Source organism: Rhododendron vialii, chromosome 2a (assembly GCF_030253575.1).
Source record: "Rhododendron vialii isolate Sample 1 chromosome 2a, ASM3025357v1".
NCBI lineage: Eukaryota > Viridiplantae > Streptophyta > Magnoliopsida > Ericales > Ericaceae > Rhododendron > Rhododendron vialii.
This window is the reverse complement of record NC_080558.1, coordinates 18359354-18381952: the sequence shown is the minus strand read 5'-3', so window position 1 is coordinate 18381952 and position 22599 is coordinate 18359354. Positions and strand designations below refer to the sequence as shown.

The 22599-nt window shown below is 38.1% G+C and overlaps 1 protein-coding gene across 1 annotated transcript; it reads left to right on the top strand.

The window, feature by feature from the left end:
- Positions 1-9882: 9882 nt before the first annotated feature.
- On the top strand, positions 9883-22071 carry LOC131311809 (uncharacterized). The gene is made up of 12 exons (XM_058339390.1): positions 9883-10041; positions 10151-10768; positions 12629-12781; positions 12926-13270; positions 13426-13492; positions 15024-15052; positions 15132-15340; positions 15778-15896; positions 16390-16485; positions 16565-16640; positions 20894-21047; positions 21728-22071. The coding sequence occupies exons 4-12, from the start codon at positions 13055-13057 to the stop codon at positions 21878-21880; spliced, it is 1119 nt and encodes a 372-aa protein (XP_058195373.1). The 5' UTR covers positions 9883-10041; positions 10151-10768; positions 12629-12781; positions 12926-13054; the 3' UTR covers positions 21881-22071.
- The last annotated feature ends 528 nt before the right edge of the window (positions 22072-22599 follow it).

Genomic DNA, 22599 nt, shown 5'->3' with positions numbered 1-22599 from the left:
AGCTCAAAGTTTAATTCCAAAAGCAAAGAAGTAAATTCATCAATTTGTACCTCAAAGCCAAAAATCTCACAAACACACACTTTCTAGCAGAACCATTGATCGAATTCTGACTATAGCATTCTATAGGTTTCAAAGAATACTACAAGACCACCACCACTAGCAAGAAGACTTCTAGTACATCAATCTAGATATAAAATTTGCCCAAATTGGACTCCGAATGACTAAGATATGCTCAATTGAAATTACACATCTAAAACAGAAACTACAGACCCGGCAGAACAGTCTGCGATCGAATGCTCATTAAAAATCACATACTCAATCTTTTCCAATATATCCAACACCAAAATGTCACCAATTGATCAATGTTTGAGACTCAACAGCATCCATAGTCAGTAAGCATATTCAACTATGACAAAATTGATGAAGAACACAGCTACAAAACCTGCCCAGAATTTCAGAATCACCAAACTATTAACTTCGGAACCAAAACTGATTTTTCTCAGACCAAACTAAGGCACAATCTTTACAGATTCAGAAAGATCTACAAGTCTAGTTTCGGAATCAATTCTGAAATGTTTACAGCACATGCTACACACATAGAGACATCTCCAGTAAAATTACCAAAAAATAACATGGTCGGCGTGTTGATGATAAAAATAGGCAAACACAACAAATTCGCAAATCTGTCACAAAACAGATTCTCAGGATCAGACCAACATTCGAAAATTCACAGTAAATTGAGTTCTTAACCTTTTCAAGTGATTCCAAAGCCAAAAGAACTAGCATCAAATCTAGTTCAGATTTCATGAAGAAACCCAAGTAAATTTCGACATAAAAGGGTGAGAAAATAAACAAACTCAGAGCTGTACGAATCTGTCCAGCAACAGATTATCATTATGCAGAGCATACACGAAATTAAGCAAAAGGGAGTGAAAATTACCTGCTGAATTGTGGTTTCAATCACTCTTCCACCTCTTCTTTCCACTATCTCTCTCTGTGTCTACCGTTGAAAACCTCCTGATGGGTTTCTTTCTTTTTTTTTCTTTTTGTTTTCTTTGTTTTAAAGAAACACTCACACACACAACACATCAGCACACACACGGCACTCATGCACAATTTTTTAAAAAAAATTGCACTTTAGTCCTTTAAGTTATTAAATATAACATTTAAGCACCTCAATTAGAAAGGATGTTACAGAGTACTTTCTTATTTCATTAAATAAATTAAAGGTAAAAGAAAGGTTTAAAAATGTAGTCTTTACTTAAGTTTAGAGAATGAAAATAAGATGCTGTAGAGTTGTGGAAGCTGTTGGGAGCTGTCTGCTGAAGCTGAAGCTGAAGGCAGAACTGGAGATAGGTTACCAGAGAAGGCAGCTTATAATGTATCAATATGGATTAAGCTCGTATCGATACTAGAGCTTTACGGAGAAAATGGCCATTTCAGCTTAGCTATGTGGTATCGATACACTCCATAAATAAGTATCGATATTACGAGCTTTTGGCTAGATATTTACTGCTTTTTGGACTTTCCACTTATGAAATACTTGCCACTTTTGGCAAGTTTTGGGATATTTTATGGAGAAAGACGGTGATATATATATATATATATATATATATATATATATATATATATATATATATATATATATATATATTGTAACGCCTTGATTTTTGAAAATAAAATCGGAGGTTTTAAATATTGATTACTAAAAATTTATTGAATTAAAATTCAAAATCCAAACCGGATAATTCACCCTAAAGTTTCGTCTATTACAAATTATCGTAGAAATACTGAAAATAGTCTTTGTGGTAATAAACTAAACAAAATAACAGAGCCATCTTCTAAGTTTGATACGGATCCCAAGCATATTCTGGCTCAGCTCCCACCTCTGGGTTCTCTTCAGCATAAAGTTGTTCACCTTCAGGATTTGATGTCTCTTCCTGATTATCTGCAAAATCTGGCACGGAAGCCAGGCAATCCGTACCTGAGTGAACAAGTTCACCCCGTAGTATAATCCAATCCAACTACGCCTCTTACTTTATAGTTAGCAAGCAGCAGGATAATAGTAGTGCGAAAAAGTAACACAGAATTTGTTCCACATAATCAGTTTATTACTATCCATTAACTTGTCGTGTAATCTAAGATCTCCTCCGCGGGATCTTTCCTCCCCAACCGCTAGCTATGCCCTGTCCCATGAGCTCACTTTCTTTTGTTGTCGCGGATTGCACTTCAGTTATGTACCTAACGTGTATCCCTCTCATTACAACAAAAGAAAGCTTATCATGCCCGAATCATAACTAGGGTTCGCTTATCTTATATACCACGTCACAATCATCACTGGGCTTACTTTGCCAGTATCAATACATCATTCATCATTGGGCTTACTTTGCCAATCATCATTCATCAATCAACACTGGGCTTACTTTGCCAGTTTCAAACTATCACATTCAATTCATCACATCTCAAAATCCCGCCTGCAGGCATTCTAAAGAAAACAAAACTTTCCAATTCATCCATTACCTAGCATCGTCTAAGTGAACTCTATTCGCATACCAACCCATGTCTCTAGTGTCCAATCTAGCATTCAATTAAACAGTGATGCAATATACAACAAATCAATAATAATTAAAACAATTAATAAACAATGTAATCACGCAACTTATTATGCACGGGCCGTTGCCCTTAATCTTGTATGGTCACAATGTCAATAATAAAGTAAGAATTTTAAAAGAAATTAAAAGAAAATTTTTCTGGGCTCTTATTAATTAATTATAAGATAATAGATTAATTAAAAACTAATTAAATACATTAATTAGATAAAAATATTAAGAATATTTATTATGACCTTAATAAGAGTCCTAAAGGTCTTATGCAACCAGCTGAGTGTCAAAAATTGGGTTCGGAGGGCCGCGAGATTATTTTAAACAAAGAGATTAATAAAAGTTGTCAAAAGTAAAATAAATGGATAATAAATTGTTTAATAAATAAGATAGGTTGAGGTTAACAACGTTTCATCTCTGGAAGGTAAGGGGTCTAAATAAAATTAGTCGAGAATTTATAATAAGGTTTATAAGGTCGTACGGTAATTTTAATTGGAAACACTGTAAAAATAATAATAAATAGTAAATTAAATAAAAAATATATGAAATTAACAAAATAACATCTTTGAGGTGTGAGGAATCTAGGAAAAATAGTTTGGGTGTTAAAAATATTATTTGAAAGGTCGCAAATAATTTTCGTTTACAAAATCTTGAAAGATAACGAATAAATAATTAATAAATATCTAAATAAATAAATAAATTATGAAATAAACAAGGTATGATCTTTGAAGTGTGAAAAGTCTAGAAAAAATAGTTCGGGGGTCAAAAATAGAACTCGGGAGGTCGAAAAGTCGGTTCGAACCAAAACAGCACTTGTCGCAATGTCTGACCGTTTGACCTTGCGGCTGGGACCTCAACCGCGAACTCCGCTCTGGTTCTTGCAGCCCGAACCTTGCGGCCGCAAGGTTGCGCCCAGATTCGGTTTTTTTGTTGTTTCGCTACGGTTTCGATGCATGGGACCACGAGGGCTATTGGGTTAAGCATAAAAACACTTAATATACTTAGAGAAGTGGTTGGAATGGATTATAATACCTTGGTTCGGGCCGAATTGATTTTAAAACGAATTTTGAAACTTTGGAGAAGACAACTTCGGTTTTTGCGATCGGGGGACCTTGGGCTCGAATTGACCGACGTTTGGTGATGCTAGGAGTGGTAGGAACAGATTGAAATGGTCGAATTGGGTTTCAATTGGCTTTGGAATGCAAACCCACTTTTCTCTCTTTCTTTCTCTCTCTAAAACTCCATGAATTGGAGCTTCGTTTTCTCCGAATTCTCTCTCTCTTCTGGACTGGTGGGGCATGGAGAATTTTGTGGTAAGACCTAGGGTCGGATTAATGAGGTATATATATAGGAGAATTTTTATAAAAGTTGATAAAATTGAGTTTAAAAAGGATTCTAACTCTAGGGCTTGAAATGGATGAAAATAAGGGTTAGGGAGGAAGTAGAGACTGAGGAGGAGATGGAGAGATGGAAGGAATTTCGTAATTATGCATGCATGCAATTAAAAAAATTAAAAAAAGATAATTATGTTTGTATATATATATCCTATTAAGGAAATAATTAATTTTATTAAGGAAAAGAATTAATTTCATTATTAATAACATTAATTAAATGATATTATTATTAATAAAATTTTCGGGTTGTTACATATATATATATATATCCCTGTCTCTCCCCCTTAGTGATTATCTACTTTATATTCTAGTTTTAGTTCTCTCTACGAGAGATCTCCATTGTTGTTCGAGCTTAACTTCTTCAGAACTCAAGTACGTATTTGTCTTATGTAATGTTGTAGCTACGTTTTGGGTCTTTGCATAAATCAAGTTTATTTTCGCTTTCTTCGGTAAAATCTTTTGCTCATTTTTCTTACCATATCTAGTCTTTTAGCTATGTGTGAGTAGTTTTTTGGTTAAGTCTTGAGTTAACATTTCCCAAAGACATAGGTTGTTATTTGGTTCTCGAACCCTCAGGCTTAAAATCATGATTTTCGGAATGAAGCTAACCTAGCCATTTTGGTCTAAACGAGGGGTGTTAACTCCTTTGTTTGTTGTTTAGTCAAGCGGTCTTGGCAAGCGGCATATTGAGGGCTCGTGGCCTCCTACGTGTTAGATGAGTGGTGCTATTTGCACCGATCAACATTGTAGGTAAACGGTACCGACCGCCGCGCGCGGCGGTCTCCGGCCACCGGACGGCCGATCCGAGCCGTCCAAAATTTTTTTTAAAAAAAACCGAAAGGCCCAATGCGGGAATCAACGGCATCCGATGTGTGTAGGGTACTTGATCTAGACACCCCATTTTTCGTGTATATATATATACATAAATACACGAAAAATGGGGTGTCTAGATCAAGCACCCTACACACATCGGATGCCGTTGATTCCCGCGTGGGGCCCCTCGGTTTTTTTTTTTAAAATTTTTGGACGGCTCGGATCGGCCGTCTGGTGGCCGGAGATCGCCGTCCGCAGCGGTCGGTACCGTTTCCCTACAATGTTGATTGGTGCAAATAGGATTTCTCGTGTTAGATACATTAGCAAAAATAAGTTGGTTTAGTTCCGATAAATCACATCTTTTTATAAATGTAATTGTTAAAGCGAAATCTTTCGAGTGAGCACGCGGTCGTGACTCTCGCTTGAGTTATAGTTAAGAACCGGTAACGGTCTTTGTCAAGGGATAAACGATTCCTAAACTTGCCTCTTTTAAGTTCATAAAGAACATTTCTAGTCTTTTTCTTTAGTAATTCCACCGTTAAAAGCAAAACCAAGTTGGTCTTCTTAAACGCCGAAATCCATCTTACAATATCTACAATCTGATTAAGCTATCTTCGAATCCCTATGGTACGATTTCGGACTTACCGGTTTATTATGTTACCGACAATCTAGCCCTACGCTTGGGATTTTCTCAACCTTATATTTGAAGGCGAGGTTCCGGAGCTAAGCATAGTGAAAGTAATAGTCACCTTGTTTGGTTCAACTCTCATTTCATCTCATTTTTTCCTACACGTTTCTCAATACTAGGAATGGCAATGGGGCAGGGTGGTACAGATTTTTGCATACCCCGACCTCGACCCAAAAATCATTTTTCGACCCCAGCCCTGCCCCGACCTTGACCGGATTTTTTAGGGGTACCCCCGTTCCCGCCCCGATCGGGGAACGGGTTTACCCGCCCCACCCCGTCCCATAAAAATTTAAAAAAAAATAAAGTATAAGTAAAAAGGTAAAAAAAAAATGCTAAATAAGAATAAAAATTATCCAGAAAATAAAACTTTTGAAATTATTTTTGTGCCTTTTGGTATTGAGATTTTATCTAAACTTTTAATTGCAATCAATATTTTAGATACTTCATTCGATTTCTTTATGTGTAGAATTTATTACAAATATTTGAAGAAAACTTTTTAAAAAATTTATTGAACACCAATAAATATCAATTTTTATTTCTTTTTAAAATTTAATTAGGCTACTTGATAGTAAAGAGACATTGTTTTGTGGATTAATGCTAAAAAAATGAAAGGACATGTATATAAATATAAATATATACATACATATATACAGTTCCCATCATATATATATATATATATATATATATATATATATATATATATATATAGAGAGAGAGAGAGAGAGAGAGAGAGAGAGAGAGAGAGAGAGAGTGTGTGTGTTGTTTTCAGGTCCGGACGCCTTATGGTCTGAACCGTCCGGACCTCCCATTTTCCGATCGAATTTCGATGATCCGAGCCGCTCAAAGTGATCAGAACGTGATTTTAAAGGTGTTCGCGTGAAATCAGCAGAAAAAATGATCGGGAAGGACTTGATTTGAACAGTTTTTTATTGAACGGTTTAGTAAAAAGTTGCTCGGATCAAGCTCTTCCCGACCATTTTTTTTTTGCTGATTTCTGGCGAGTACCCTAAAATCACGTTCTGATCAAATTGAGCGGCTCGGATCATCGCAAATCGATAGGGAAATGGGAGGTCCGGACAGTGTGGACCTGAAAAAAATTATATATATATATACACACACACACACACACACGCTGGGTCGAGTTTAGGGCTTTGGCCCCCGGGCGGGTTTGGAAATTTTTACCCTGACTCGATATCCGAAAATGGGGTGGAAAACCCGCCTAGTTCGGGACGGGGCGGGTACAATTGCCATCCCTATAGTCAATACTTTTTTTCTCTATATCTCTCTCCACTCATTACATCAAAAATAACTTTCAAAATGTTGAACCAAATAAGATGAGTAATATTTTGGTTGGTCCTCAGGATCAAACCATCACTTGAGAATTTATGAACTATCTTTTTACACATTAATTGTGTTTTATCTTTTCTATTTCATAACATCCCAAACAGAAGTAGTAGGTTTTTTGTTCTTAACCTTTACTGTCAATTCATGATCGAGGGATTTCTTACGTGAATTTAGCATCTCTCGTTCTGTCACATATGGAGGCAAATATTAACGGCAACAAACCGTAAGACTTAAAATCCAAGTATTGTGAGAGGAGTGTATCTTATTTATAGGCAACTTGGGCTAGTGCGCAGGACACAAGGGGCCCAATAAACTCTGGACATGTGCCCTTATGTGAGTCCGCAGGGTGTAGCTGTCCTACGATGGTCTTGCAGCACGCCTCCCTTTTGCGGCAATCCCTCCTCCTCAATCCACCAAGCCATTAGGTCCTCCTCCATTCCCGTGAAGGCAAGCTCAAAACTAGCTCAGTCATGCCTATATCGTAAACTAAGTCCCGGATAGCCTTCAAGTTTTGCCTCGCGACTTGACCAGACATAGATGTCAGAATTATGATAAATATACTTGTTGGTCATCTCGCGCTATCTTCCCTCGCTCTGCACCGCACTTGCTCTTGTCCATTGGGCTCTGGAATGTTCTCCACCCTGGACGACGCTTGCTCGGGGCCCAAGTATAATTATGGGTTATCTCGCGATATTTGCCTTCGCTCTAGGCCGTGTTAACTCTTGTCCTATGAGCTTTAGGATGTTTTCCACCTTGGACAGGCGCCTGCTCAAAGCCCTAGTATGGTTCTTTTCGCATTCTCTGCCCTCGCTCTAAGCCACGTTGTTTGTTGTCCTCCAGCTCTGGGATGTTTTCACCCTGGATGGGGCGCTTGCTAAGGGCCCAAGTATGTATAAGGCTATCTCTTGTTCTCTGTCCTTGCTCTAAGTTGCACTAGCCTTTGTCCTCTCAAGCTCTAGGAAGCCCATTTACTTTAGTGAATATGTTGGGTGGTCAAGGTTGCTAGTACGGTACGTACCGGTATCGGTCAGATACCAGGTATCGTTTCGGATTTATCGCAACTACAATATATATAATAATTATATATAATTATAATTCAAAAAAATCCCCTATACCATGTAATTCATCATAAAATACTTATGTGTTTGCATCTTGTCCCACATTGCCTAGTTACAAATTTTTTTTTTCATTTTAAATGACTTTGCACACTAGTGGACTTGTAAATAAGGACTCAATTAAGGAGAGATCTCGTGTGCTTGAAAAAATGGGCCGTGGCCGAAGGCAATTTGAAAAAATTGATTCTGAAACTAGTCAGGTGCCCGTCACGGGTTATTCGCCTGCAGGGGATGCAAATCCGGGATTTGAGCTTCGCACACATACTATGGTTAAGCCCACGTTTTTGCTAAAATTCTGAAAAATATTTTTTTATTTTTTTGGGACCCAAAAATTCTAATACGTTTTTTTTTTTACCAGAAAAGGATAACGCGACTGTAAAAAAATAATAATAAAACGCTCAACAAAATTTTGGCCGGAATTTCCAGTAACCTTGCCTCGACCGGTATTTCCTGAAACGACCGGTACCAACAGGTAAAGACCGGTATTGGGTCCAGAACGGAATTGATGTGTTAAAGTACCGGTTCTTCGTCAAAACGGTATGTATCGCGGAACGGTATCGATAACTTGGGTAGCCTCGCAAAGCTAACTTGCGGCTCTGCAACGTATCACCTTTCCCTTTCCCTGTTGAATCTTCGAAATCGTCGGTCGGGTTCAAAATCAAACCCAAAATTCTAAGCGGGTTTCTTCAAAGAGAGATGCTACATACACTACATCATCCACTACATTTTTTATACAGCTCACCCCGGCTCCCAAAAAAATACAGAAAAATGTCCATAAATTTTAGAATAATACTTTATGGGGCCCTGTAAAAAATCAGCTCCAAAGAATATCGGTAAGTATTATTTCTTGATTTGTAGGGACAAAACTGTTTAACTGTACCGTTTCGCCACTATGAATCAAGAAATAATATTTACCGATATTTGTTAAAGCTAATTTTTTACAGAAACCCATAATATATTATTTTAAAATTTATGAATATTTTTTTATATTTTTTTGGGACACAGGATGAATCCTACAAATATATAGTGGATGATGTAGTGGTTAAATGTAATGCACCGCAAACCTATATTTCCGATGTTTGCATTGTTGAGAGTTGTGATTTTGTTTGTCTCTGATAACGTTAATTTGTAAAAAAAATTAAGTAAAAAAGGAGAAGCATCTTGTGCAAGGAAAATTATAGGAGTACATATTCCAGCTACTGGCCGGATGTTCATCACGCCGACGTGACTGCCGTGGAAAGGTGGAAGAGGCATGGTCAGCGTTGGAAGAATTGGGTGAACGGAGAAAAAGGTTCTTACCGGAGAAGAAGGAACTAACGGCTGTGTAACAGAGAAAAAGAAGAAGACGGCTCGGATATTCCTCCGTTAGAATTTTATCCCCTAAAGGCTCGTTTGGATGCGAGATTAAGTTTGGAGGTGTTATGTAATAAGGGGAGATTAGATAGTAGGGGGTATTATTTAATAAGGGATGGCCCACATTGATGTGATGTTTATGGAGGGGGTATTAAATAGTAGGTTGTTTGGATAAGGTATTAGAGAAGGGGGATTAAATAATACTTTGTTTGGATGGAGGACTAATATGGGGTATAAGGAAGGGCGATGATGTAAAAAGTTATTAAATGACTCTTTTGCCCTTGTACAATATTAAATTTTCATTAAATTAAATATAAAATTACAAAATTCAATGAAATTAATTAATTTAATAAGTATAAAAAATTAAATTTTGTATTGAAGTGTTTTTTTATAAATTTTTTTTTTTTAAGTGCTCGTAATACCCTTCTTTAATTTATATTTATAATTTACTTATATATGCATTTTAATTGATTGAGGGTGGGATGTATAATTAATAGCTCATGTGCATGTGTGCAGTGTGGTGCACACAATAATTTTCCTTCCCTTGTTCTTATCGAACCCAGGTCTCCTGACTTACCCATTGTTTTTTCTTTGTATCACCGGTGAGAGAGAGAGAGAGAGAGAGAGAGAGAGAGAGAAGAAGAAGAAGACGAAGAAGCAGCAGCCCTCCATTGTCTGCCACCGCTCGCCGCCTTTCACCTCCAATCTCGCCTTCTCTCCTTCGCCGGTCCTAGGTACTTAGATCGTCTCTCTCTCTCTCTCTCTCTCTCTCTCTCTCTGAATTGAGGGTTTTCAAAATTTGGGGTTTGAAATTCGAAATTGGTGGTTATTACAATTTTGCAGTTGTGGTGGCGTTTTGTGGTGGCTCTAGTGGTTGTGGGGTGATATCCGATTGCTTGTGATCTGTGGTTTTGGCGAAGAATTGTGACAGGAAATGAGTTCCTCATGGTGGAAAAGGGGGGTGGAAAAGGGGGATTAGGAGGGGTAGATTCGTCCGAAAAAGAGGGAATTTGGGGGGATTCGACAGCAACTGGTGGAGGGTAGCCCATGGCTAACACCCCCTCAGCCGGTGTTAGCTGGTGTAGTGGAATCCTCTGATTAGAGAATACCCCCTCCCTTTTGGGATCCCAAACGGGGTATAAGGTGGGTCCTAGGTGTTATAAGGGTGGATAACATAACACCCCTTTACAATACCCCATCCAAACAGGCCCTAAGCAGAGTCGTTCTGTTTAGAAACAAAGAGAGCTGTTGTTGAGCATTATCTCCTCGTTAATGTAGCTTCTCAGCAAAAGCCTCACATGATCCTCACGGGTAAATCGTCACAGAGGATCCCGATTATTTCTGCTCTGACAACTTACATCTTCTCGGAGCTTCGCCGTTCGATCTACCCGGGTTTTTTCCCTTTCTTTTTCGCTTTTAGGACTGCTTCCGTTTGGCTGTGCTTGTCGCCGTTGTTAAGAGGTAAGGGTTGCGATTCTTTGTTTTTAGGCTTTGCTTCATCCTTATGTTTTCCGGTGTTCTGGTTTTGGGGTTCTTATTGAAACTTTGCTATGTTCGATTTGTGTCTGTTGATTCATTCAGGGGTAGTATTTTTAGTTTTTGATGGTTTTCCCCTTCTTCATTCGTGTTGCATGTATGGTTTTGTGGCATTATCATGGCTTCGCTAGCTTTGTAAGATGTAGGGTTTTCACGATTTCTCGTATTTAGGTTCCATTAGTGTTGCATGTTCGGTTTTGTTGCATTATCATGGCTTAGCTAGGTTTGTAAGATGTAGGGTTTTGACGATTTCTCGCATTTAGGTTCCATTATTTGGAAATGTTAGACTCTCTCTTTTGATTTGTTGTTTTTGTGTTAGTTTTTCAGGAATTTCTCTGTTTGGCATGCTTGGTTGATTTGGTGAGTGCACTATCAGAAAGTGAAGAGTAAGAAAAAATGTATTCTGGTTTGTTTGTGTGTCAACAAATCACAGTTCTGGGCACAGATGTTCCCATATCGCGTTCGAGAAGCGCGAACAAAGAGCTTTGATAAAAAAATAAAAAAAAAACCTTTCTCATTTTGATAAAAAGGGTTGCTTTGAAGCCATAGCTTGCTGGTTTTTTCATCATCCACAACAAATCGAATGAAACCTAGCAAAAAAGAAGTGAAAGTGGGTACAGTCAAACAACTCTTCAACTAACTGTAAGTCTGTAACGGGGTTCGTCCTATGTTTTTACAGGGAGAGTTGTATACGGATACATTTCTACCCATATATAGGCATATATAGTTAAACACTTTAATATGAATGAATATTAACTGTACGTTATAAAACCATAACCTGAAAATTCTTAAAATCGCAACAAGAAGTTTAACACTATAGAGTTAGGATGAGCACTAGATTTCTGCTTTAAAGTGTGCACTACAGAATATCCTGACTTGCACAATGTAAATGCCACAAGCGTTGTGATGCACAACGAGACTGTTGATTTCGCCAGAAAGACTTAAGAGGGATAGAACTGATTGCCTGCACCTCTTCTCTTGAAACCAAGTGTTGCTGCCAAGCTAAGTTCCAATTGGAGGCTTAGGAATCAATGATACAATCATACAACTAGCTTACATCACGAACTTTTAGGAGGTTTTGCTGATCTTAAAATTCTTGATATGTCAAGTAACTTCCTTCCATCTAACTGGTTCAAAACTAAGATTTCGATTCAATGTGTAATTGGACACCTACTTTAAAAGGCGGCCGCCAAACATGCGTCTCTGAGGTGTTTTGGTCGCTGCAAAGTGCACAATCGATTTGCTGCCAATAGAAATTACGAAAATTGAAAGATAGTTTGGAGAAGGATTGGATGGGGTTAGTTATGCTGGTAGTGATGAAATTGGGGCACGGCATTGATGGAGTTGGTGGCTATTGTGATGTGATGGTGGCTGCTTTGCAACATTGTATTTGGGTGCAGTCACGTGTTAGAGAAGAATGTGGGTGCTAGCAGCTGTGGAGTAGAGTGGTGATGGTGGAGAAAGGAAAGAGGAGGCAGTGGAGGTGTTTCTGTTGTGGTGGACAGAGAGAGCGGGGGCCAGATTTAGTTTCTGGTGTGGAGATCCCTCTAAAGTCTCGTATTTGTGTTGTGAGAGGAGGAAGGGAGAATAGTTAGTCAATAGGTAGTTAGCTAATTTATTCTGCAAATAGTAAGGGTACAAATTCTGACATGGGAGGTCTGTTTAATCTCTGGAATGTGGGGGTAATCTGCATTAGTAAAAAATGGAACATAATTTATGCAATGCTTAATTGTGTTTTGGTTTTTGTGTTCTATGTAGTATAAACTCTCAGTTTTATTTTTGCAGGAACTAAGTAGTTTTTTGAAAGTGAGCATAGTGACATCTGTAATTGTTGACAAAACCCACCAAATGAAGAAACTTTGGACATCCCCAAGGACAGCTCTCTGCAACAGCTTCACACAAACTGCAACTACAAGTGGATATCAAGCCTTTTGGCATGTAGAACTTCCAGTCCAAATACTTTTGCTTTGTCTAACTTGCACAAACTCTACTTTGACTGTGAAAACATTTGCGCCCTTTTCTCACTGATGTGGAAACACAAAATCATCTTTTATTTCTTATCTCTTCATTCTCGCAATGCAGAGGTCCAATGAATACCAGCTTTGAAACATCGGACTTCACGAATGCTGCTGATTACCGCAATCCATCTCCAAATTCAAAAGAGTTCAAATGAATCAAATCTAACATAGCTGTACTTCTGATCGGGAAACGATGTTGATGGAGGAGTTTAAAGACTCTCTGTGTTTCGCTTGCACACCTGATTTCTGGAGGATGGCTGTGCTGTGGACTCTCGCTCTTCTCCTCTCCTATTTCCAATTGCTCACCAAAACTCTTTTCTCTCGCAAACCCATTTCGTACCCTCATTGTTCTCCTTCGCTGCTGCCATCAACAACCAAACCAAGGCATCCTATCTGCATTATCACCGGCGTAATTCTCCAATTAACTTTTGCAATGCTTTTTCCTAGTGACGTATTGGAAAATTTTGGAGTGGGTTTCTGGGTTAATTTTCTAATTTCTGTACCTGTTGATGATGGTTTTCATTTTTCTGATTTGGGTTTTTCCGCTTTTGTTGTTCTGAGTAGGCGACATCTGGGTTGGGTGCTGCAGCTGCTTATTCTCTTTCATTGGAAGGCTACTTCGTTGTCCTTGGTACCCACTTTCCTGTACTTTGTCTTTGCTTTTCATGTTGTTAGACTTGGTGGCGGACTCAGAATTTGTACTCTGCGGGGGCCCGAATCGCATGTATTTTTACACTTATAACAAAAATATATTCTATAATATAAATATTGCTGCGTACTAGTTCTGAGAAGAAGACGCGATTGTGTACATGTACGTAATCGCATTTAATTTTATAACCATGACTAAAAAGTGATCGATAACTTCAAATTTTAGGGGTTTTTTTCACACATATATAGAAACTTTATCAAAAAAAATTCAATCAAAGAGACTTGCAAGGGCCAATCACTTTTACAAATTAACCTGAAAATATAGTATAGCTAGTGGGATAATTGGAAGGTGTGCAGGGCCCAGGCCCCCGCTTGCACCCCCTTGGTCTGCCACTGGTTAGACTATACACCCATGAGATTGTGACTGTGTTGTAACACCCCCAATTTTTAGTTGTAGTGGTTTTATCCATCAGAAACTTTCTATATTTATATAAAATCATCGCTCCTAAAGAACACCAAAAATTATTTTTGAGGATCAAAGTTCAAGTGGGAATCGAAGCAAAGGGACCTATAGTCCCATGGAATTAGTCATGTGGGAATAAGTGATAGCATTAGAAAACCAATCTCACGCAAATTGTGAAATATAATATGTTGGGTGATTTTTTGGCTATAAAAATTTGTGGGCGTGCCAGCAAAGACCTGATCCATTTTTACAGATTGACAAAATTTAACAATTTGTGCCGAAGTCATCAGACGATTGGTGATCGATTCAAATGCCTCATTGAAGAGGACTCTACGCTAAAACGCAAAATCATTTAGGCTCTTTCACACAGGAATTTCCCTTGCCAAGCGTGAGAACTAAGAAGCGTAAAATGGGGAGAAGGCGGTCATTGCAATTTAATGAACAATACAACTACCAAAAGTGCCACGAATTGATTCGAAGCAAAGAGATGGAACCATTTACATTAATCTACTCCTATCTACCCCGTCGAAGGGGAATCTATTTAACCCATCGAAGGGGAATCTATTTAACCCATCGAAGGCGAATCTACTACTACATTACACTACTCCCACGATATGAAGAAAAGAAATGCAAGATAATATATTGAAGAATTGTGTTGGTTCTTGGACAGTTGGACCCTTTACGATGAAGAACAAGGTGAATAGATATAAAAAAAAAAATCTGTCGGAAATAACTTCTAATAACTACTCTCCCTTATTTTCCCTCTTTGCTTGCTGCATTTGCTTCACATTCTTCACATTAAACACATGTCTACCACTTCTCTTAACTTCCAAGTGAGTAGGAGCATGCCATGTGTCATGCACCATAGTAAGAACTAAGAACAATAATTCTAATTTGATTATTTATGGTGTAAACATTCCCCCCCGCAACTCTTAAGAATGATCAATCTCGAATTCTTCAAGAATCGAATTGATGCTACATAGTTTTCTTGATTTTTTTTTCTATATGGCAAGAGATCAGAGAAGTATAACAATTCGTTTCCTACCTGCAGTTGGACGGTCATCTAATCTGTTATCAAAGGTGTGCAGTCGTACGTTTATTGGGAACTCCCTAGACTAAAATGCTTGTATTGACCTCCTCTCTCTTGGTTGTTTGACAGGTTATGACAGACATTAAAAGACGAAATGACAATGCCCACCTCAAAAGTTTTCAGGTTGATTTATCATCCTTCGCGTCAATCTTGAAGTTTAAAAGCTCCTTGGAGCTGTGGCTTTTGGATTCTGATCTGCATTCATCAGTCCAACTCCTAATAAACAATGCTGGGATACTAGCAACATCGCTTAGATTCACCGCTGAAGGCTTTGATCAGTAATTACTTGATTTCTGAATTTAGCCGCTGATATATTATGTGTTTAAAACTGTGTGCCACTGAACAAAGTACCCAGTGATATGCTTGGTGAGAACTTTGATGAAATAGGAGGGTCACACTAAAATTGAGCTGTTCATTTGCATAAAGCGAATTAACTGGTTTAAGTTATCGAGAAAATTGGTGCATCTAAAACTAATTATTGATAATTAAGTCAATAATTGATACTTTGATAGTGTTGACCTGATGGGGAATGAATATTATTTCCATGTGTTTATCTTGGATTTTTGTGTTCGCAAGATTCTACTGGCCAGATTTTCTGGCTGTGATAGAAGTAAAAAAGAAATTGAGCTTCATAATACATCGGGGGTTTCTTTTTTCCTGAAGAATAGTTGGATGCAACTTGCATCCTGATTCCTGATATTTCTCTTTTTCTCAGGATAATGGGTACCAATTACCTTGGTGCATTTTCTCTCACCAAAGTTCTATTACCACTTCTGGAAAACAGCCCGGTTCCTTCCCGGATTGTTAATGTTACATCCTTTACGCACCGGACTGGTGAGCATTATCCGACTTCTCTGACTATACAAATTCATTTCACGTTTATCACAAAAATAAAAGCCGGTGTTCAAAACACAAAGTGGTTATTCAATTTTCAATCACACTCGCACAAAATTGTTCAATAGACCAAAAAACAGCCATGCCTCGTAGAGTATAGCTTTGAGAATGCCCTCTTTTTGAGTTGGTGACAAATTAAGGAAGCCTGACATTTGAGTTAAAGAAACATCATTGGCATGGTTGTCAGTGGTGATGTTATCCAGCGACATGTTTTGGTATGTTCGTCATACTGATACACGCTGAAGAACATATAATACTGCATCGAATCTACAATGATTTAGTAAGTATTTGACACTGATCATGATATCAAAGCTTGAATTTCTTTATTGGTGGTACTTTTGAGTTACTAGTGGGATTCTACCATTGTGCTCTTCATGAGGCTTATTATGGGGTTTTCTCATACACATAATTGCGTTACTTCTTTTTTCTTCAGTATTTGGCATACAGGTGGACAAGGAAACTGTTTCTGGAAAAGCTTTCTCAAAATTCAAAAGATACCCCTGTGCTCGTATTTATGAGTACTCGAAGTGTAAGCTGCCTATCATGTTGACATTGGCTAGTTAGTTGTTTACCACATTTCTAACTCCGAGTGTGTTTTTCTCTGATAGTATGCCTACTGTTATTCTCTTATGAGCTTCATCGACAATTTGGTGTATTGGGAGGATCTTGTCCAGTCTCTGTCGTGTATGTGTTTCAATACTTACACTTTTACTTTGTGCTTTCACTAGTACTTTGTACTTTTATCTATTGAAAAATTTATATGGTAGTGTTACGAAGGACAAAGTACTGATGAATTGTGTCAATAAGGTTTAAAGTACTTGCTTGTTTCCACATGTCCACTATCCTGAATATTAAGCTGGAGCATGTCATCGACATTCCTAAGTTTATGGTCTCAAGTCTCAACCATCTAATAACTTTGCACACTTACCTCTCTGTACTTTCATAATTGCACCATAAGGGCCTCCTATTGCATCTTTATTTATCTTTTGGTAGGAAAAAATGTTAATATTTGGGGAAACCAACTTCTCAGGAAAAGAAAAGAGGCAAAAGGGTTGTGGCGTTTTCTCATCTCCTTTTAAAATAACAGTTTTGTTTAACTCTACAAACTAGTGGAATTGCAAATCGATCATTGTTTTTGGGAGTTGGAGGTATTCCGCAAATATCAAGAGAGATTTTTATTTGGCTGTTTTGATACCGAGGCTTCTCTCTTATTTTTCTTTTATCAATAAGATGCAATAGTTTTTCTTTTCTTTTATGGGTGTTAGAACTCGTGCTCTTATTCTTCCAGTCATAGTTAGGGGTAACTTATGTGTCATGGATACCAAGAGGGAATACCTATGATGCACGGACACGGATACCGACATCGACACTGACACTGACACGGAGACATGAGAATTCTAAAAAAAAGGGGACACGGACACGGCGGGGGACACGCCACATGTATATATATTTAAATAAATAAATATAATTTGACACCAAATTTTTTTTAAAAAATTACAATTTGGCCCCAATTTTTTATAAAAAAATTGCAGTTTGACCCCTTATTTTTAAAAAAATTACAGTTTGACCCCTCAAAAATTACAGTTTGGCCCTTGCCATGTCCCCATCAGTGTCCCCAGCCGCGTCCCCCTAAAAATTTATATTAAATTATGGGACACGCCACGTGGCGTGTCCCATATGTGTTCCCGAGGTGTCCCCGCCGTGTCCCCTTGTCCGAGACTGCGATACTTTGACCTTTAGAGGTGTCTGTGCTTCATAGGGGGATACTGGGATACTGATCTAATACAATACGAATATGGCAGTACGAGAAAGTCTAAAAAGTTGGATACGGGTACGGCTAGAATACGTTAGGCTAAAAAATACAAGATATTTGTTTTGCCATTGTATGACGCATAACTACAAGAATGGTGAGAAGCCGCTCTAGTCTTTGTGTTCAAAAGTGTTGTACACAAGTTTACTTTGTTACTTGTTGACATCCAATCTTGTGGAACACATGAATTACACAATAAGGTTAATTAAAAATATCAAACAATGTTATACAATCTTCATCTCCCTACATCTTCCTTTCTAAATAGTAAGTAGAAATCTATACTTTTCTGTGTTCCTAACAAAGTAACAATTATGCTCAAATACTAAGCAAGAAATGCCACAATTTTAACTTCGTAGAAGTTCAGATATGCGATGAAGAGTATCCAAAAAGTATCTGATACTTCAAAAATATAAAAAAAAACACGTAATTGTATCTTAGTTGCAGGAACCTTCAACTATGCCCACGTTTCTTCGACGGAAACGCGTTTCCGCGTTCCCGTCGAAGGAAACTCTAAGAAACCCGTCCCAATGACGACGGGAACTCGTTCCTTACCTATACGGGAACTTACACCCAAAAAACGGTTGAGAGACTTACGATTCAAGTTGCAATTGGTACCTTTAAAGTTGTTTTGATCTTGTTAGTGAGCACATCTGATATTAACCTTCTAGAGTCATATTAATGCCCTTAACTTTTACGCCTACTTAATATGCACAAAGAGCTCTATTGTGTAATCATGTGCTATAATAAAAATGTTGAAATATAACTAGAAACTTATAATTTTAATAGTAATATTTTATGTGGTAGAATAATATTTTTATATCGACATTTAACAATATAAAATTTCAAAATATATTTATAATTTTAATAATTTTTCCCAACCACTCCCAATGGCGCTCCCACACTTCTGTGATCGTCCCCGCCCCTGCTCCCGCTCCTGTCCCCGCTCCCGCTTCGTGTAACTAAGAATTGTATTGTGGATACTTCTAGTTACGTATCTACAAGTATCGGTATCCAACATGGATACGGTTGGGATAAGATTCCCATGTAGAAGTATTCGGGCTTCATAGATGGTAACCCAAACTCATGCAGTTTGAAGACACGATGGGGTGACGTGGTTGATGGCTGATGCTGCAAATATTTGAGATTGAGGCCTTCCATTGCTGAAAGGTTTCCCAGTCTGTGGGTACAACTTTCCAGAACTTCAGCACAGGAAATAACAGAAATTGTTATTTCCTGAAGTGTCCGACACGCGTTCCCGAATTGTCCGTATGGGGGACACGCCACTTGATGTGTCCATTAAATTTTGATATCTTTTATAGTGGGACACGCTGGGGTTATAGTGGGACACGCTGGGGACACGACGGGGACACACATAGGACATGACGGTGAATTTTACGAATTTTTAAAGCTTTTCCGGGTTGAAATATCAGGAACATCAAAATATTGGGCCAAAAGTGTTACATAAAAATATGTGTAGGTGTATAGGCCTACACCATCAGTCCATCATGCATTCGATAGAAGTCTTAACATAAATATTTAGTGGCTACTTCCTCCGTTCTTAATTGAGAGTCCATTATTCCATTTTGGGTTGTTCCAAAATGGAAGGAGAAATTTGGTGATTTTCCGAAAGTGTTCTCACAGGTGAATATATATAAGTGTTATAAAGTAGGTAGAATATATGGGTAATGGTGGAAATGATAGGCATTAAATTTGAATGTAAGTGTAATCATTGTATGTCCCCTTAAATAGTTGGAATTCCCAAAATAGACTCTCAATTAGGAACGGAGGGAGTATAATATAGGTTGGCATAAATTAAAAAAAATATTTAAAAAATTTGCCATGTCCCATATCCTTATCTCCAATTGAGTCCGTGTCTGTATCCGTGCTACATATGTTATTTGCAACATAAATGATAAGGACATTTAAGGAGAGGCTTTAGTAGAAGCATTTTGTTGCAATGATCTTGCGTATACTCCTAAGAATTGTTAGATTTCTTGGGTTGGAGGGTTCCAACCTAAAACCAATTGGCAATAGGTGGAGTAACCTCTAGAATATATTAACCAAGTTTGGGTGGTTTAGATGAACGATGTGGGACAAGTCTAACATTCTCCCTCACGGGCAGCTCGGATGCATGTGGAGGTGACAGACCAGGAGCTGACTGACTGACTCGGGCGACAGAGATGACAGAGACTTTCCCACGAGAGGTGAGGCCACCCAAGATCTAGCTCTGATACCATGTTAGATTTCTTGGAGGGTTCTAACCTAAAACCAATTGGCCATAGGTGGAGTAGCCTCTAGAATTTATTAACTAAGCTTGGGTGGCTTAAATGAGTGATGTGGGACAAGTCTAACACTCCCCCTCACGAGCAGCCAGGATGCACGTGGAGGTGACAGACCAGGAGCTGACTGACTGACTCGGGCGACAGAGATGACAGAGACTTTCCCACGAGAGGTGAGGCCACCCAAGACCTAGCTCTGATACCATGTTAGATTTCTTGGAGGGTTCCAACCTAAAACCAATTGGCAATAGGTGGAGTAACCTCTAGAATATATTAACCAAGTTTGGGTGGCTTAGATGAACGATGTGGAACAAGTCTAACAAGAATATGGGCTATATTGGAAGGGGAGGGTGGTATTATCCTTATCTCCAATTGGTCAGTGTCTGTATCCGTGCTACATATGTTATTTGCAACATAAATGATAACGACATTTAAGGAGAGGCTTTAGTAGAAGCATTTTGTTGCAATGATCTTGCATATACTCCTAAGAATATGGGCTATATTGGAAGGGGAGGGTGGTATTTGTGATCAAGATAGATTTGAGTGGTTATGCAAGACAAATGAGCAGAGAAAGATAGGAAGTAGGGGGTGATTCCTTTGTGTGTTTTGGGTTTTTAGATTTGACAATTGACGTACGCATTAGCTTTTGCAATTTGTCTCTTATAAATCCTACTCATTCACGTTCGGCTCATAAGTATCCATTGGCAGCCTTAGTTGTGTTTACCTCTTTTTTCCTGCTGTTATATCATGGATCCGTTGTAACTTGTTATTGTGTGTATTTCCAAGAGCTTTGAGAATTATTACATTTGACTTGATTGTTTTGTCTCTGGTCCTCTCCAAACATGAAGTGCTGTTGATCCTGGGGTAGTGAAAACTAACATCATGCGAGATGTTCCCACATGTCTTCGTTATGTGGCATTTCTAGTCTTGAATCTTCTTGGCCTTCTGAAGTTGCCTGAAAGTGGAGTCCGCTCTATTGTTGATGCTGCTCTCGCCCCACCGGTGAGTCTTTTATTGTGATCAATTTTGAATTGCTTTGAAAGAATGAACCTATTGATCAAGATACCTTCGATGTAATTTCTTGTGCTGTATAATCTACTTGGACAAGTAGGGTGCTATTACAGCTTATTAAGTCAGGTTAAACCGTAGCTTTGCCACATTGGCCCATAGGTTTGTCTCACCATTTGATGTATTGTCCAACTGGGATAATTCTGTGTTCGAATATTGAATATGGTAGAGGTAAGAGAACCGTTGATTAAATATGTGTACAATATTACTGGAAGATGAGTGTTAACAAGTTAGTATGACTGGGTAGAGATGTATTTATGATGTTCAAAGCGGGTAAAAGGTTTTGCCGCCTTGTGTTAGGTAGGCTAGAGTTGCTCTCTTGTTATGCTGTTGACTGACTATACTTTATATTGTGGATAAGAAAGGGAAGGCCTCCTTTGAAATGTTTCATTATATGGTCGAAAGTGTAATGCTGTTACAAGGCCTATTCGAAGAGAAACTTCTTAAATTTCTTACACATTGTAATTTGTAAGCAACGGGGGCACAAGAACTATATACAGTTTGCAATTTTGCATTTGAGCTAAATTGTGTTAATAAATTCATCTGCACGCAAAAAGTTCATTTTTTGCAGGAGATATCTGGATTATGCTTTATAAATTTAATGTGGATTTCAGGAGATATCTGGAGTTTACTTTTTCGGAGGAAATGGCAGAACTGTAAGTTCATCTGCACGGTCTTATGATACAAAGCTTGCAAAGGAACTTTGGGCTACATCTTGTGATCTGTTCCGGGAATTGCAGCTGGCGTTCAAGGACAGTTCCCTTTGAATAAGGTTATTAATTATCGAGTCCCCTACCGAAAACGGAAGGAAAATTAATTACACAAGGTGTAGGCTGGGTACTTGTCTTCCTATACTTGCAAATAAAATTCAGAAACTTCTTTGTAGGGAGTTCAATCTGTTACTTGTGATGACCTACTTTTCTTCAGGTTTTGGTAGAGGAAATCAATAGCTTTTATACGGATTTGTGTTAATTTAGCGAGTACACAAACACACACACACAAACAACCAACCCCCCCCCCCCCCCCCCCCCAAAAAAAAAACAAAATACTTCATTTGTCTCCTTTTTAAAGTTCAGTATTCCATTTTGGACTGTCTCTTAATAAGTATTTATTTTGTAAAATTAGTGGGTAAAAGTTGGTACATTTTTCATTTTGCCCCTAAAAATAGATTTCATTTTGATAAGTTAGTGAGTAAAAGTGTAATGATGATATCTCCATAGAGGGAAAGTGGGAAAAGTGGAGGTAAAAGTTGACGTGAAAGGTGTAATAATGATGTTTTCTTAATAAGTTGGAGTTACGAAGTGGGACACTTAAAAAGGAACGGAGGGAGTAGATATTTTATCCTTATAAACCAACATGTAATCACACAAAGGCCTTTGAGCTTCCAACGCTTGCGATATAACTCCGAAACATATAATTCAATTAAAAAATTAAATTCTAAATATCAGAGACGGGGTGTGACACAGGAGATTTCCATTATTGGACA

Excerpts from the sequence above, each read along its gene's own strand:
- LOC131311809 (XM_058339390.1), top strand. The coding sequence starts at position 13,055 with ATGTTGATGGAGGAGTTTAAAGACTCTCTGTGTTTCGCTTGCACACCT. Across the intron at positions 15,053-15,131 it reads CATCTAATCTGTTATCAAAG|GTTATGACAGACATTAAAAG; the intron begins GTGTGCAGTCGT and ends GTTGTTTGACAG. Across the intron at positions 15,341-15,777 it reads ACCGCTGAAGGCTTTGATCA|GATAATGGGTACCAATTACC; the intron begins GTAATTACTTGA and ends TCTTTTTCTCAG.